Source organism: Parasteatoda tepidariorum, chromosome 12 (genome assembly GCF_982258835.1).
Source record: "Parasteatoda tepidariorum strain Cologne lab strain chromosome 12, Ptep-v5.0, whole genome shotgun sequence".
Classification (NCBI taxonomy): Eukaryota; Metazoa; Arthropoda; class Arachnida; order Araneae; family Theridiidae; genus Parasteatoda; species Parasteatoda tepidariorum.
The window spans coordinates 33505623-33523132 of record NC_141766.1 but is presented as its reverse complement, the minus strand read 5'-3'; the positions used below and the strand labels follow the sequence as shown (position 1 = coordinate 33523132).

Below are 17510 nucleotides of genomic sequence, written 5' to 3'. Positions count from 1 at the left end.
GTGGCTATACCATTTAAATTTTTATATGCTCTTTAGTGAAATTAAGCAGAACTTTCTAAAAACATTATTAAGCTCATCTTACATTACTTCGTTCTTCAATCATTATAATAATTTTAAATATCTCTTGGTAAAATAATTTCCATCTTTGAATTGGAAAACGACAAAATTAATAATAATTTATCAGTATTATTCTTAGTTGTCTTAAAGAAAATGTCAGCATTGAGAATAAAATAAAGGAAGGTAGAGAAATCAAATTAATGTTATTGTAGATCTGAACAATTTTCTAATTTTTCTGAAACAATTTAGGGACCTTGTATTAATAAATTTGCTTCCATTATTTGGCGCCAATGATCTCACTAATAATAACTTACAGACATTATTATTTTTTAGGTTTTTTTTTTCTTCTTAGTTTTCTTACTTCTTTAGTATTTTTAATCTTTGAAGCTTTTTTTTTAGTCAAACTGATGTAAAAGACTGAAAACTATCAAAACAAGCAATATTTTGCGACCCAATGTTTTTCTATTTATTTTATTTTTTATTGGGAAGCTGTTATTATATTCTGAAAAAACTAAATCCAATTCTATTTAAATTTTTTAATTAGTAATAATGTGCTTTTCAGGATATTGTAGAAATTACAAGAATGACATTAGTAGGACCATCTTATCGAGAAAGACTTATGAGTGCCTTAGATGCCATTATGGAACGAACTCAAGATTTTACTGATTCTGCTTACACATCTCATGCTCACAGAGAAAAAATTTTGCTTTTGTCGGATCGAGCCAGACTAGAATTAAATCAGCTTTTAAGAATTGGAATAGCATTGGTATTAATTTATTATGTACATTTCTGAAATGTTGAATGTTTCATTGATGATGTGACCCAAGAAAATGAAGTTTTGTATTTGTTATGTTTAGTTTGATTGCCAGAATGTTTAACCTTAATTGGTCACTTGAACTCATTTCTGTATATGACCTGTTTAGTTCCCTTTTCCTAACACAAATTAATTTGTCTGTTTTTTATATTGTTGCTAGGACCTATTCTATGCTTTACCTAAACATTTTTCACATATTCACTTTAGAAGCTTAACCATAATAATGTTAAACTGAATTCAAGTTTATTATCTAAACTAAACACGAGGTTTCTCACTTGTCGTATCTAAGATACAAAGCAATTACTCTAAATTTTCGTTTCTCCTTATTTGCTATGTTGATCAGTTCAAGCTACAATGGTGTCAGTCAAGACTCAAAAATTATGAAACCTGACATTTCCAGATAATGTAAAGATTCCAACCATATATATATGGTTTCTATGCCCTTATATGCCCTGCAGGACATGTGAATATGCAATCAAAAATACTGTAAAATCCTCTCAAATTTTGAAGAAAATTTCTGAAATGTCGGATGGGGTGAAGAAAACCACACCAAAGGAGAACACAAAAGTATTCAGCCCAATTGCTGTGCTTAAGAAAATAATTTATATACAAGTTTATAATAATTTTTTAAAGTATTTCTGCACTTCTATTGAAGAATGTGCACTTGTTGATAGTAGTTAATAATTTAAATTTTTTAATATATTTTTTACAGAAAAATAATAAGGCCATTTATAATCATTTTTTGGGGGACCAGATAGCCTAGTTGGTAGGGTGCCAATGTATGAATGGTTCTGCCTTATAAATGGGCAGTAACGTGTGTGTGACTGAAATCGTATTCTTGGCCATAGATGACGTCACCAAAAAATAAGAAATGCACCCTCTGCCTTTAATTCACTTGATTTCAACAAGCAGACTTGCTTTTATTAGCAAGTGACATTAGAAACAACAACATTATCATTCTTTTAACAGAAAAGTATTAGGGCCATTCATTGTGTCATTTAATATGCATTCAGAAAATATGTTTAAGTGTATTAAAGTTCTATATAGTCATGTATTTTTCAGATTAACATTCTCATCAGGGCATGTAAAAAATTCATGTCGTTTATTGCCATTGTAGTAATAAATTCGAGACTCTATAATTTAGATATAGTGGAAAAGTTCTCATTTTTTATAGACCTTTCTGCACTCCATTCAGGAAAACAAAAAAGTGCCATTTACACCTAAATGAAATATGAATTTATTTATTTTTAATTAATATTTCTCTTCATCACGTTCATGCTATAGAAATTTTTTTCTGTGTAGGTAATTTTTTAAATAAAAAAAAATATTTGATCCACTTCAATATATCGAGTTCCACTTTACATTCTATGAACCATTATTTTTACAGTGCTTTGTGGCCTTATTAAAAATATTTTTACGAACCTGTGTTATACATTTTCTAATATATCTATTTTATACATTTGATTTTAAAAGAATGAATGACATATTAAAAACTCGTTTTGGTACACAAAATTTTTATTAAGTGAGAAAATTGTACTACCTTATTCAGTTAATATTGTTTTACATATTACCTAAACAGCAAAATGTTTTGAACCTATTTTATCATTGCATGCTAAGAGTATTTATAGCATATAACTAATCCTAGTTGTTATATGAGAAAGTTACATGTATTTTTTATATATATTTTTATTTTTTTTTGGTTGAACTAATGACAAAAATCTTTGACAATAATCAAGTTTTATGAAAGATTAGTTTTTTTTAATAGGATCAGGCTGGTTGTACTTCCCCAAATGAAGATTTGACTGCTGCTATACTAGAAGTTCTTAGAGGAACTAAGGATTTAAAGCAAGAGGTAAGAACAAAAAAATTTTCTGACTGCATTAGCATTATGATAATTGAGAATAATATATCATTTATGGTACAGACGTCTCAATTATATTGTTAGATCTTAAAACAAGGAAAAACTACAAATACAATTTTAATTATTCTTTTTTTCAAGAAAAAAGATTCAGAAATATGAAGTTTGTATTTCATAATTTTTACTGGATTTTTTTTAAACTTATTTAATTTATATGGAATGATTTTCCAAAATTTTTTGCAGAAATCTGTAACTTGATTTAACTATAAAATCTCTCTGGAATATTTTTAGCAATAATTTTGTCTGAAATTATATTTTAATTGAAAAAACAAATTTTCAATCATTAGTAGAAAAAATTGAACACTTGTGCTACCTGACAGTTTTGTATTTAATTTTAAGTTATTTCTGTTTACCACAAGTACACAAATCAAGTAAACAAATTTACATACGTGTTTAGTGAATTAAAAATAAATAATGCTAAGTAAGTGTTTAGATATATCACATCTTGCATGAGCACTCTTAGATTGGAAATCGTTTTTAAAATTTAACAACAGAAAAATAATGTTGAAGCTTAAGAATATTAAGTAAAGAATTCAAAATATTAAAGCAATTAAAAATAATAATAATACAATATATATATATATATATATATATATATATATATATATATATATATATATATATATATATATATATATATATATATATGCATTGAACTTTATGTTTTGTTCTTTATATTTTTAATAATTCAATGTTCCAATTATCATGGATGATTTTTTTTTTTTAAAAAACTTGTTATACTTCAAGTTCAGACGTAAAAATTCAATATTTGTTACTGTAGAGAACTGAATATTGATAAATAACTGACTTAACTTCATATAACTTCTTCTACTCCACATATCTGAAATATAATTTTTTCAGCTTCAAGATACTGCTTTGGATCAGGCTCAAGAACTTTTAAAGCTTTTTGAAGAAATAAACATTTTGAGTTTTTTAAAAGGTTCTGCTCTTGCTGGAGACCAGCAGCAGTTGGAGGAATATTCTGAAAAGTTCATTGAGTATGCAATTCATGTACAAGATGTAAGGAAATGTTGACAAATTTATTATTGTATTTTTAGTTTTAGTGTCTCAATTTTTCTTCATGCATTGTAGATATTTTATTTTAGTTACTTTTTTATCAGTAATTGTATACATTGGAAGAAGATATTCTTAAAATTTCAAAGGGAAATTAATTTTTTTACTTGTCTGTTTTTTATCAGAACTGCACAGACTTAAGATATATTTAACAATATATTTTAACAATATACTTTAACAATATATTTTATTGTTCTTTAGAAATACTTTTTTGAAATGTTTGTTTTCAAGTTTTAATGAGCCAAGTAGATTTTTTTTCTTTTGAAAAAATTGTTTACCACAGCTTTGATCCATCATGGAATCAAGTCAAAGTTATAAACCCTTGTTCAACAAGATAAAGAATTGTAAAATTGTGAATAAGCCATATTGAAACTATAATAGATTCTTTATGTGAAGCACATGAAAGAAGACTATTATTTTTTCGATGTTACAATCATAACTTCTGCAGTGCTGATTATGCATGCTACCATAAAGTTGATTTCCTTTCAAAATATTTAATACTTTCTATTCCAAAATATATCTACACTTTTAAACTTTTTGATAGAAATATTGCTTAGTTTTTGTTTTATTTAAATTTTTGAGTTTTGATTTAAATTATTATTTAAGGTATTATTTTTATGAGAACTAGACTTTTTGCATTATAATTTTTTTCCTTTAAAGTATTTTTGGTTAAAGAAAAATTTCTTAGGGAGAGATAAATATAAATTGTATTTTTGGGAGAGAGGCACATGAAATTATTTTCGTAAATTATACATTATAATCAAATTTCCTAATGAATTATGAAATGCTTTTTTTAGAGAAAAAAAAAGAGATGAGTTTTAAAAAATTTCTTAAGTTTTGAAGAATTATTTAAAGGCATGTACCCCCTCTTCCCCAACACAATGCTTATGATAACCTTAAGTTATTTTCCTTGTAAATGAATGTAGTCATTTTTGTCAGATGTAACTAATAATACAAAATAAAAAAATTTGCCTAGTGAAATGAATATATTGAAAAAGAATAATTTATATTTGTGCAATAATTTAAAGATTTATGAAATGTTCAAAGCTGTGTGCAAATATTTTTTCTTGCTTTTGTAATGGGCCAATCAGATTCAGTTTCATGAGTTCATCAATCATTATCTGAACAATTATTTATTAAAAAGTTATTAAGTCACAAAAAACGTTAAACTAATAATTCAAGAATTTTTCAATAGATTACCCTAATTTTGAATATATATCACTTTATTTTAAATTAATTTATTGAGAAAAAAAACTTATTTAAGGCATTAAAACTTGAAACACTATAAATTATTTCTAGCTAGGCTTTGAAACATATCTTCATGAAATGTTATGAAGTGGCTTATACTTTTGAAAGTTTATAATGTGTGCAATCTATTTTTAGACTTGCAAACTTCTCCAGCATATTGCTAGCACTGACTCATTACAAGTATCATCTAAAAACACAGAGTCGTGCCTGAAAGTTTTCACTACTCAGGTTAGTCTATTTAATACATTGATTTTTTTGCATGACATGCATTTTCGAACTCATAGAAGTTTAAGGTTAAATTTGCCATCAACTTTGTTATTTAGTATTAGAACTGTTTTTTTTTTTAATTCAAAAGAGTCTTAATAATTATGCAGTTATCTTATGCATTTTTTAAGTATCAAAATTGTGTAAAAATCATTAGATTTTTCATCTTGAACTTTTAATTTTAAGTAATTTAAGTGCAGTAAAAGTTTGTTATAACGACAATTCATAATAGTAGATGAAATTGTCACAATATCAAACAATCATATTTAATGCTAAAGTAGCAATAAAAATACTCAAAAATATTAAATAAACATATTACCTCTTTTTCTTTTATTTTGAACAACTATTTTTATTTGAAATACAAATATAGAGTAGACTGCTTTTGCCAGAAGATCTTACACTGAGTTACTTAATTCTGTATTTTATGAAAGGCAGATATGCTTCAGATAGGAATGTTCGATTAATAAATTTTTGCAATAAGAAAATTAATAAGAAAGTACAATATTTTTTAACGTCATTGATAACAATGCATGTTGATTTCAATAGTTAATTTTCAGGTAGGAAAGGAAAGTCGGCATGACAGTCAACCAAAGATGAATTCTTTTGAAACACACAAGATTTCTAAAAATAGCGGAAGTTTTTTATTAAGAAGATTACCCTCAATTCACCCTCAAATTGCTTTGTAAAAATATGATTTTAAAATTATAAGAAATAAACGACGTTTGTTTTTTGCTTCTCTGTATTAATACCAGAAATAAATAAAAATATATTCCATTTAAGCCTTTTTCATGCTATATTGCAAACTTAAACAGCAGAAAAATGTATTTCCCTAAAAAAATTGCCATAATAATAGTAGGTTGGTAATTCCTAACTTGTTGTAAACATATGGTTTTTAAACCTTAAATATTATTATTTCAACAGTGACTGGGAAATTTGCTGTCATAGTGAACTTCCTTTAATATCCAATGCTCGTTATTTCAAACTTTTACTGTTCATGATTTACTTTAAAAAAGTTTTAAACTAAGTTATTTCTATGAATATGCTTTGTTTTTAATAGGTGCTGAATGCTTGTAGAACTGTTTCAATTCATCCTTTGTGTGAAATATCAAAAGAAAACCTTGAGGTATTCTTAGAAATGTGGAACTTATTGTGCCAGGATATTATATCTATGTACAAAGAGATTAGTGAACTTTGCAGGCGTGATATTCAATATAAAACAGTTTATATGTCTTTACCAAGACCTGGGGTAAATATTTATTACTAATATAGTATTTCATTCTTAAATTATTAATTCTTCCTTTGTTTAATTTGATATAATTCTAAGTTTTTTGCTGTCTTACATTTTATTAATATAAACTACATTTGTATTACATAAGCTATTATTTTAATATATTAATGAAGAAATTATGTATGCATTTTATTGAATATTTCATTTAAAATTGTTATCTAGAAACATGGCACAACTAGTAAGCAACTGAAACCTGTGAAACTTGATGTTGAGGTAATACTACTTTCTTTAATCATTTCTAAAAGACTTTTAACTAAAACCTTCTTTGAATTTTTCTTGATAATAAAAAAAGTTACATTTTACACATTTAAGTTAAATTTTATTTTGAAAACTTAGCTTCCTTCTGTTTTTAAACAACACAGATCAGGTTGTGGTATTTTCCAGTAATTTTTTCTAGGCATTTTTATTTGAGGCAACTTTTTTCCATATTTTTTTTCAAGGTGTCAAGACCCCTTTCAACATAATAATTCATTGTTACGATCTTCCTCTATGCCTTCTTGTGGATTTAACCAAAGAATTTCTTTTGCATAGACTATCCTCAGACATTCTAGCTACATAAAATTTAGAATTCAGTAGTAATAACTTCCAAAAAAGCGATTTTTAAAATCACTTAGAATTTTTGCTATCGGAATGCATCAAAGGCAGTTATTCTAATGTGTGATTCAAAGTTTGCTAGGTGTAATATTTTACTTTCAAATTGTTATACTTTTTAAATACCAAACATAAAAGTTCATTTTTCAAGTGATTTAAAAAAGAGAAAGCAAGTCTATTTGTATCGCACATCTAAAACGAGAAACGTAGGGTGCATCACTTTCAAAATATGTTAGAGGAACTGTCGTAGTAATAAAAGTTTATTATGATGGTAATGCGTCATATACTTTTCATTGTAGGTGTGATTAAAATATAATTATTTTCTCCATTTAAATTTTTATTATTTTTTTCTTTCAAGTTTTGCGTTTGTTAGTTTAGTTGTGATCACATTAAAATAAACTGCAACAAATTTTTTGGACAAATCTGCGAAATAAACCCGCCATATTTAACATCTAAAATGTTTCATTTTAAAATAATTTGGACCTGAGACAGAGAGAAGCAGGACCAGACTAAGGTGGATTGACTGCATTAATGATTATTTCAAAGCACTGAGAGTGAACAACTAAAACATCCTTTCGAGGAGAAAAGCACAATGGAAGAAATCTCAATGAAGATCTTGGCTCACAAAGACCAGTTATGTCAATGAAGACAAAGAGAATTTTATTAATTAGCAGATTAGTTGTTCATACTAGAATTAGTAGAAGTTTTGATCAGCATTAAAAGGGAGATAAATTTTGCTTACATCATAGCAGAAGCTCTTAATTAAACATTTTGCTATTAGTTTATCACAACAAAAAGCATGCTTGATATCAGTATTCCTCGTTGTTTAACAGTCCATGCCTCCATGAACTCAAATAACAACATTGTTTGTAATTAGGTAGCTATGGATTTCCATACTCAAAGCTGAATGCTCAACAGTCAGAATTTGGTAGTAGCCATTTTTTTCACCAGCAACTTTCCATCAAAGACGCTTCATTTCTAAAGAAACAAGACCAGATCACTCCCCTGAAAATGACGCCGTATGTCATGTCCGTCGTCTGAGCAGTGATTTTATGATCATATTCCTAGTTATGAAGGCATGAGAGAAGCATCCATCAGTGAAAGCAAACATCCATCAGTAGAAGCTTCTATCTAAGTTGCATGACACATATGCCAATAACTACTATATAAAATTAACTATATTAGAAAACTTGAAAATAAAAATATATGCTAACCCTTTGATTATGAGGTGCAAGGAGACAGCTCTACCTTTGGCACAAGCCTGTGTCATTATCAAAACAGGTATAAAGAAAACCTCTAAAGTAAGCAAATAATGAGTTTTGGTAAGTAATGTCAAAAGATGCTTTTGAACTCGTTGATCTGTGGAACATTACCAACATTTGGAAAAATTTTAATTCTTATTGCCGCCAGGCTCCTGTTGAAATTTGAGCACTCTAGCTATCCTGAAAGTGATTGAAATTTCGATTAGCAATACAGCTTGTAGCACTAAAGAAATGATTGAAGCTTGTGTTATCAGCAAGGGCAATACTCCAGTTGAGATTAATAATTTAACTTAAACAAAAACTAAAAATTTTTTTTTTGCTATATGATTTAAATCAATGTTATTTTTAAATAAGACAATATATATATATATATATATATATATATATATATATATTTCAATTGATTTTTTTAAAAAAAAAAATTTTGTTTTATAAAATTACTGTATCATAGTAAATCTAAAACAAGTTAATCAGATTATGTTTTTCGAGAGAAAAATTTACAAAAAGGTATTTCTTAATTCACAGTTTTATGAATAATCGCAAACGAATTATGTCTTAAATATGTCTTAACGGCTGTGAATTATGTAATAAAAATAGTTGTTTTTATCAGAGTTGCTGTGATTTAGAGCAACTGATATTTATTTTTTCAAAAATAATTCATAGAGTTTGAATAATTCATTGCAGTTAGGAGATTTGAGATATAATTAGTTTGTGATTATTTATAAAACTATTATTTATGCAGATCTTTTTGTACATTTTTCATTCATAAAACATATTCTGATTTGTTTGTTTTAGTTTTATTATTGGTATTTTATAAAAATTATTCAGATAAATCATTATTTATTAATTGTATCTAGACAGATTGTAAAAACGTAAATTTTAAAATGTTAATAAATAAGTAAATAATAAATAAGTAAATAATTAAAATTGTTCATGGCAGTTTGCTAGATCATATTTGTTTCATTTCTTTTTTCTTTGTTGAATAAATCTTTAATTAAGATTTTTTCTGCTAAATAAACCAATTTTTATTTTTTTGATATAAATAAATAAGATGATTTAGTATAAAGAATTATTTAATACTTTTGTAATGTATGTCTTTACTTATATAAAAATGTAACTGCATTTATGTTTTTTTCATCTTCTTTTGCACTTTTCACTGTTTTTGCACTGTTCTGAGTTAGGCATTCTCTCTCACAAACATTAGCTTTTTTAATAAATTTTTATGATGTGAAATATTATTTATTATTCATTATATTTTTAATTAGCAGTGAAATATTTGTATCATTGTAATATTTTGAATTAATAATGCGTCTTTTGTTTATATTCCTATGCTTTCATTCAGGAACAAGCAAAGATAGCGAAACTTGGTTTGGAAATGAAGCTATTAACTTCTGAAATCGATGCAGAGACTGAAAGATGGTCTTCGTCAGAAAATGATTTGTGTAAAAAAGCTCGAACTATGTCTCAAATGGCATTTTGCATGTATCAGTTTACAAGAGGTGAAGGGGATTTGAAAACTACTCAGGTATTAACTAATTCTATATTTTAAATTATTAATTAGAAATAAAATTAGAGTTTTTTTTTTACAGATTTATGTTTTCCAGGTCAACATTTAACCAAAGTATTTCATTTAAGTCAAAATATATAGTAGTCAAAAGCAATCACTCTAAATCACTGATCATGCCTTATTAATATTTATTGCAAAAATACAATATATTTGTGAATATAAGCCCATGTGCCTTTTTTTTTTCAAAAATTTACCGTAAACTCAAAACTTATATAACAATTTCCTGTGTGTAGTATTTGATTAATCTTCCATCTTATTCAACGAACTATTCAAAGCTCATCTAACAGATTAAGTAAAAAATAAGTGCTGTAATATGAAAACAAAAATTTCTTTTACGCTAAGAGGATTAACAACTAGCTCTTACCACTATATGATTGGTTTTAACACCTTTATCGCATCAATGACATGTGCTTTTGTCCCATCCTCTGTCCTAAGTTTATCTGTGGTGCTTAATTTGAAACAAAATGTAAATTCTTTTAAAACTTATTTATTTTTCTTTAGAAAAATAATATTCGATTCCAATTAATAATAATACTCATTAATATAACAATAGCTCACAGCAAGTATTCCTGAAAGACAAGTTATCTATCGCAATGAAAGAGTTAATGGTTCATTTAAGTTTTGTGCTTAAATTTTAGTTTTATCTATTTTAAATTTTACTTCTCAAGCTATGCTATTTTTTGTGTATATTTCAGTACTTTGTTACCTGGGTGTTAAGTAGACCTCTCTCTTAACCTTTAAAAATAGTTTAAAATTTTTGGTATTCAATTTCTAATAGTTATATCTACCTCCCCCTCCCAATTGTTATTTAATCATCATCTCATTTTACTTTACATAATCTTATTTAAACATCAATTCAACAATTTTGTTTGTTTAATTTGCACTATTCAGAGTACTACAATGAATAAGAGGAAGCCAAAAATGGTAGAAAATTTGGTTTTGAGCATTAGTCAAGGAATAATAAACTTTTTCGCTCAACCTGGAGCAATCTTATAATAAACCTGAAAAATGGTTAATTATTGAATTAACGAAAATCTTAAGTTAAGCATTGTACTTAGGTTAAACACTTTTTCTCTTAATTTTTATGGTAAACCATTTTTAGACTTATTTTAAACCAAAAACCGATCTTTGATTATTATTAACATGACCATCTAAAGTGTACTTTCCAACTGATAATGAAATTTCACAAGAGAATCTATCTCCTTTTGTTATTTTTATTATGCTATAAGGTATCTCCAAACGTGTGTGTCTACCCATAATGATAGTTTTTTTATTACAAATTTAATATTTATGACAGAAATATTTAAGGTTCACACAATTATGGTGGCATAGTGATAATTTTTACAAAGTCAGACGTAACAAAACAAAATTGTCCAGATAATTTTGAACATGAAAATATTACAGTTTATTTTGATTTTTATAGTTACAAATGACATAATAATCGATAAAACTAGTGTGATATTTTTTAAATTTGATTACAATAATAAATAAAAAGAAAACTATTTGTCTTTTGCTCATTTAAATTGCCAAAAAGTGGAAAAAGTTGTAAGAAATATACTTGTAAGAGACTTCAGTTGTCAAAAAATATATGTATTTTTGCTATTATAATTTTTAGGACCTTTTTACTCAAGCAGAATTTTTTGCTGAAGAAGCTAATAAACTCTATAAATTAGTTCGCCAATTTTCCTATCAGGTTAGTAATTTTTCATTATATATTTGCCATTAAGAAACTAGTTCTAAAAATACCAGAGAATTTACCCTAAAGTTTTTAAAATAATAAATTTAGTTGGATTTTTGTAATGTGATATTTTTTATAAAATTATTGTAAATTATATGTAAAATATAGCCTTATATTATTTAAACCCATTGAAGATGCTCTCATGTTTCATGGATTCTAATCCTGAACTTGGTGATTCATTTAATATATCAAGTTATGAGTATGTAGAAAATTATATCTTGTCAAATTATACAATTTTCTATTGAAATTTTGAAACATTTATAATAAGTATTTTGAACATATATAAATGCACATTTGGATTTACAGGTTCCTGGTGGTCAACATAAAAATGAACTATTAGAGTTTCTTGATAAGGTTCCTACATTTGTTCAACAACTGCAGTTCACTGTAAAAAATCCTACTGTAGGAAAAGCAGCTACCTTTACCAAAGTAATTTATCCTTGTTTTTCTATTTGTTTTGTATTTTTAACTTGTTGAATATTTTTTATTTCAATTTATATATTACTATTAATGGAGAATTCATCATAACTAATCATATGATCAGTTTTCTAAATATTTTATAATATATAAATGTCCTACCAACTAACGTTGAGAACATTAATATTATTCATGAATTATGTTCAATTGTAAATTCTGTTTTCAATAATCATATTCTTATTAATGATAATGATAAATCATCCCCTCTTAAAAATAATTGGACTACACTGGTCTACACTATAACATATGTTTTCAAATATCTTAGAATAGTATAGTGCTGTTGATTTATAAGGAAAGTTTTGTAATGAATGTAATTTTATTTATACAGGTTGACAATGTGATACAAGAAACTAAGAACTTAATGAACGTCATTTCTAAAGTTGTTTCTACTTGCCTGTTTTGTGCCACAAAGGTGATAAGTTTTCAGCAATTAGATAAAAAATTTATGTTTAATTTGTGATTTTTTTAAAAAGTTAATTTGCTGTTGATGCTAGGTATAATGGCCCTGTCATCCAATCTGAAACAGACATTAAAACTTGTGGTTGTTATATCATAAATGTACAAGACGTATCATAATTTATTTCTTATAATTCATATCAGTATATGTGTTATTTATAGTTCTAATTTAAATAATACCTTTTAAATAAAATATACATGAAATAATATGCTAAATCTTTAACAGTTTTACACAACTTTGCTGCTACTTTAGAGTTTAAGGCAAATCCACATTACCACTAACTATGTTTCAAGTTTTGTACAGATCTAACAAAAACTCTTGCTCTAAAAATGAAACTTAGTCTCTTATAAGAAAGTTATACATTGGGAAATCTTTATAGTTACATTTGCAAGTATCAAATTAAGTACCCCTTGAATGGCCTTTGAAATCATTGATTTTTTTTAAAAATAACTTTAGTGGATTTAATAAGTTTATTAATGCTATTCTATGTCTTAAGATAACTTTTAATAAGTTTTGCAATCCATTGTTCAAATAGATGCATTTTATTGCTGCATTTTCTTTCCATATCAATTTTATGTCAAAAATTTGAAAAAGTGGAAATTTCATAAAGAATGGAGGATATTTAAAAATTGTTTGAATGAAAAATTATTTTTTGCTTCAAGAAACTAAAGCAAAACTTTTTAAGGGTCAAGAATTGAAAATTTAAAAATTTTCAGAAGTGCCAAAATTGACACTGTCTGTATAGTATAAATTTTGTGTTTCTAGATAGATGTTAAGATTTTGCAGCGACCTGCGCCAGTGTAACGATTAACGAACATTTTCTGGGAACCCGCTCTTACATTTGGCGAGTTCCTCTATTAGTTATGACAACCCAAGCAGAACATTTTTTCTCTCCCTGCAGTACAGTGACTGTTTTCCTCCAGCGTAGTGCATGTGCAGTGTTTTCTTCTCCTGGCATTTTCGGCCAGGCTTTTTATGTAGCATTTATTTAATCTTCTTATTTTTTATTAAATGTTGTTAATTGTTATTTTATGGCTGGCATTTTAATTTTACAATGTTTTATTTATTAATTAATTATTTCTTTTCTTTTTAGCGAAAACGTAAATTATTTTACTTTAATTTATCTCAGTGCATGTGGCCTAACCACGCGCACTGAACTGGTGACCCGGCTTAACGAACTTAATCTATTTTAATCTCCTAAAATGTGCAAAGACCAGCCATGTAATTTTTTTCTTATAATTGCTATTCAAAATTTTTAATATTTCGCTAATTTATTTTGCTAATTTTTTTTTCTCCAATGGGATTTCCACGTGGTTTCAACTCAACAAAATCAAGGTATGTGATCAAACTTTTTTTAGAACTCTGTGATTGGTCATTTGTTTCTTTAAAATATTCTAAAAGTTATTTAGTTAAATTTTACTATTTTTAAATATTATTTTTAAGTTATTTTCCCCTTATTGTCGTATTACTGGCATATTTTATTATTGTATTATTGATAGTGCATTTGTTAGGATTCCCTTACCGTATTTCTTTTAACAAATTTAATCAATATGCCCGAGACCGATAATCAGAACGATAATGCTGTAGCCATAGAATCTCAGGTATCCCACGTGTCAGTGAAACTTCCCCCGCTATGGAAAAACAGAATCAAAATATGGTTCATTCAAGTAGAAAGCAATTTTGAGCTCGCGAAAATAACTAAAGATGTTACAAAGTACAACCACTTAATTGCTGCAATCGACCCAGAAACCTTAGCCGCGGTATCGGATATTTTATTGGAACCTCCTGCCACTGACAAGTACGATACACTTAAAAAACGATTAATCGCAGAATTTTCAGATTCAACGAACGAACAAATACGTCGGCTTATTTCAGAGATGCATTTAGGAGACGATAAACCTTCCCATCTGCTGCGTAAAATGAGGGAATTAGGCGGGAGATCCATTACTGATGATTTTCTAAAAACTCTTTGGCTCCAGCGACTGCCCTCAGAAATGCAAGCCATTTTGTCAATAAGTTCCGAATCTCTAGACAAGTTGGCGGAGATGGCAGACAAAATTTCAGAAGTAAGAGCCACGCCATCTAACAGTGGTGTGTTTGCGGTGCAGCAAACCCTCAAACAGGACAAATATCACAATATTAATTCCTTTTCCTCATTAAACGAAATTCAGGAGCTTAAAAATGAGATAGCTGCTTTAAGCAAACAGGTTGAAAGAATGTCGCAGGGGGTAAACAAACCCCATTATCGCCGGAGCTCTTCCCGAAACCGTTTTCCCTCCCGCAGCCGATCTACCGAGCGTGAGGGCGAATACTGTTTTTATCACTCGCGATTCGGTAAAAAAGCTCACAAATGTCGTGAACCCTGCTCCTTCCCAAAAGCTACCGGTCAGGAAAACTTGTAATAGCGACTGTCGATCGAAATTTCTCGGCGACAGTCGCACGCTCCTGTCGTTTGCACGTCTATGACAAAAAAACTCATCTAAAATTTTTAATTGACTCGGGTTCCGACGTCTCTTGTATTCCCCCTCCCAAACATCAAAAAAACTTAAAGCCTGATCCTCTTCAATTGTTTGCGGCTAATGATACTAAAATTAATACATATGGAGCGAAATTTTTAACTGTAGATTTAGGTCTTAGGCGAAATTTTACTTGGAAATTTTTGATAGCCAACGTACCCATCCCTATAATAGGAGCAGATTTCCTACAAAATTTTGATCTTTTAATAGACCTTAAGAGACAGAAGTTAATAGATAACATCACTAAATTTTCGCTACCGGGAATAGTTTCAAATTCTCAAAATTATTTTTCTGTTAAACTTATCTCCGGTGACTCATTTTATCATGAAATGCTTGCGGAATATCCCGAATTAACGAAATTAACAGCCGGAGTAAAGCCAATAAAACATAGTACAGTACATTTCATTGAAACAACCGGTCCGCCTGTTCACAGCAAACCACGACGACTAAACCCTAAAATGTATGAAGCAGTAAAAAAAAGAATTTCAGTTCATGATGGATCAAGGCATTTGCCAACCATCAAAATCTCCTTGGTCTTCACCACTTCATGTGGTTTCAAAAAGTTCAGGCAGTATTCGTCCGGTTGGGGACTATCGCAGATTAAATGCTCAAACGGTACCTGATCGTTATCCGATTCCACATATACAAGATTTTTCTAACGCTCTTGACGGTAGCACGATCTTTACAAAACTTGATATAGTTCGTGTCTACTTTAATGTTCCAGTACACCCCGATCATATCCAAAAAACTGCTGTTTGTACACCTTTCGGACTTTTTGAATTTCCTCGTTTAAATTTTGGCCTCTGTGGAGCCGCACAGACTTTCCAGCGATTTATGAACGAAATTCTGGGTGATTTTTCATTTTGTTATGTCTATTTAGACGATATTTTAATTTTTAGCAAAAATAATGAACAGCATAAAAAACATGTAAGAGCAGTATTTGAACAGTTAAATAAATATGGTTTAACGATACAAACATCTAAATGCGTTTTTGGAGTACCTGATCTCTCATTTTTAGGTCATCTAATTTCAAAAGACGGTACGAAACCATTGCCCGAAAAAGTCGAACCCATAATTAACTATCCATGTCCTAAACCTGTTAGGGATTTAAGACAATTTTTAGGTCTTTTGAATTATTTTCGACGATTTTTACCTCGTATTGCGCATTTTCAAAGCAATCTTAACAATTATTTGAAAGGTTCCAAACGTAACGATAAAAGAGAAATCAACTGGAGCGATGAAGCATTAGGGGAATTTGAAAAATGTAAAGAATTGTTAGCAAACGCTACTCTCTTAGCTCATCCTAAAGCGGATGCCGATTTAATATTGCAAGTCGACGCCTCAGATTATGCTATAGGGGGAGTCTTGCTTCAGAATGTTTCAAATAAAATGCAACCACTCTCTTTCTTTTCACGAAAACTTTCACCTACCGAATGCAAATATAGTGCATACGATCGTGAATTACTCGCAGCATACAGCGCGATTAAACACTTCCGACATATGCTGGAGGGTAGAAGTTTTTTAATCCTAACGGACCACAAGCCGCTAACGTATGCGTTTCAACAACGCTCCGACAAAGGTTCTCCTAGGCAATGTAGACAACTGGATTTCATTTCGCAGTTCACTGCCAACATCCTTCATATAAAAGGATCCGAAAATATCACTGCCGACGCCCTTTCTCGAATAAATATTATCACATTGCCTTCTCCAATTGATTATGACGAAATCGCTCTTTAGCAAGATAACGACCCCGAATTGAAACAATTAATTGAAAATTCTCAGGGTTTACAATTAAAAAAGATATCGTTACCTAATTGCTCGCATCCCCTTTATTGCGACATTAGCAACAATCGAATGAGACCGTATATTCCCAAACAATTTCGAAAACAAGTTTTTGATTCCTTACATAATCTATCACACCCAGGAATACGTGGAACTTCAAAATTAATTCGCGCAAGATTTGTCTGGCCTTCTATAGGAAAAGATTGCTCAACATGGGCTAGACACTGCATACCGTGTCAAAAATCAAAAATAATTCGACATACAAAAGCCCCTTTAGGTGATTTCAAAGACCAATCACAGAGGTTTGATCACGTACATATTGATATCATAGGTCCACTCCCACCATCAAATGGTAATAATTATTGCTTAACTATGATAGACAGGTTTACGCGTTGGCCAGAAGCTGTGCCAATTTCAGATATCACTGCACAGACGGTCGCTCAACACTTTTATAGTC

At 28.6% G+C, this 17510-nt stretch overlaps 1 protein-coding gene across 2 annotated transcripts in view; it reads left to right on the top strand.

Annotated features, from left to right (window-relative positions):
- Positions 1 to 17510, top strand: part of LOC107440920 (alpha-catulin) — a 39327-nt gene that overhangs the window by 12511 nt on the left and 9306 nt on the right. For both annotated transcript variants that reach the window (XM_071188445.2, XM_016054011.5), the window contains exons 7-16: positions 620 to 823; positions 2637 to 2723; positions 3651 to 3809; positions 5247 to 5339; positions 6433 to 6621; positions 6826 to 6876; positions 9859 to 10041; positions 11699 to 11776; positions 12128 to 12250; positions 12627 to 12710. In XM_071188445.2, the coding sequence (XP_071044546.1) occupies positions 620 to 823; positions 2637 to 2723; positions 3651 to 3809; positions 5247 to 5339; positions 6433 to 6621; positions 6826 to 6876; positions 9859 to 10041; positions 11699 to 11776; positions 12128 to 12250; positions 12627 to 12710 (1251 nt within the window). The remainder of the gene's footprint in view (positions 1 to 619; positions 824 to 2636; positions 2724 to 3650; positions 3810 to 5246; positions 5340 to 6432; positions 6622 to 6825; positions 6877 to 9858; positions 10042 to 11698; positions 11777 to 12127; positions 12251 to 12626; positions 12711 to 17510) is intronic.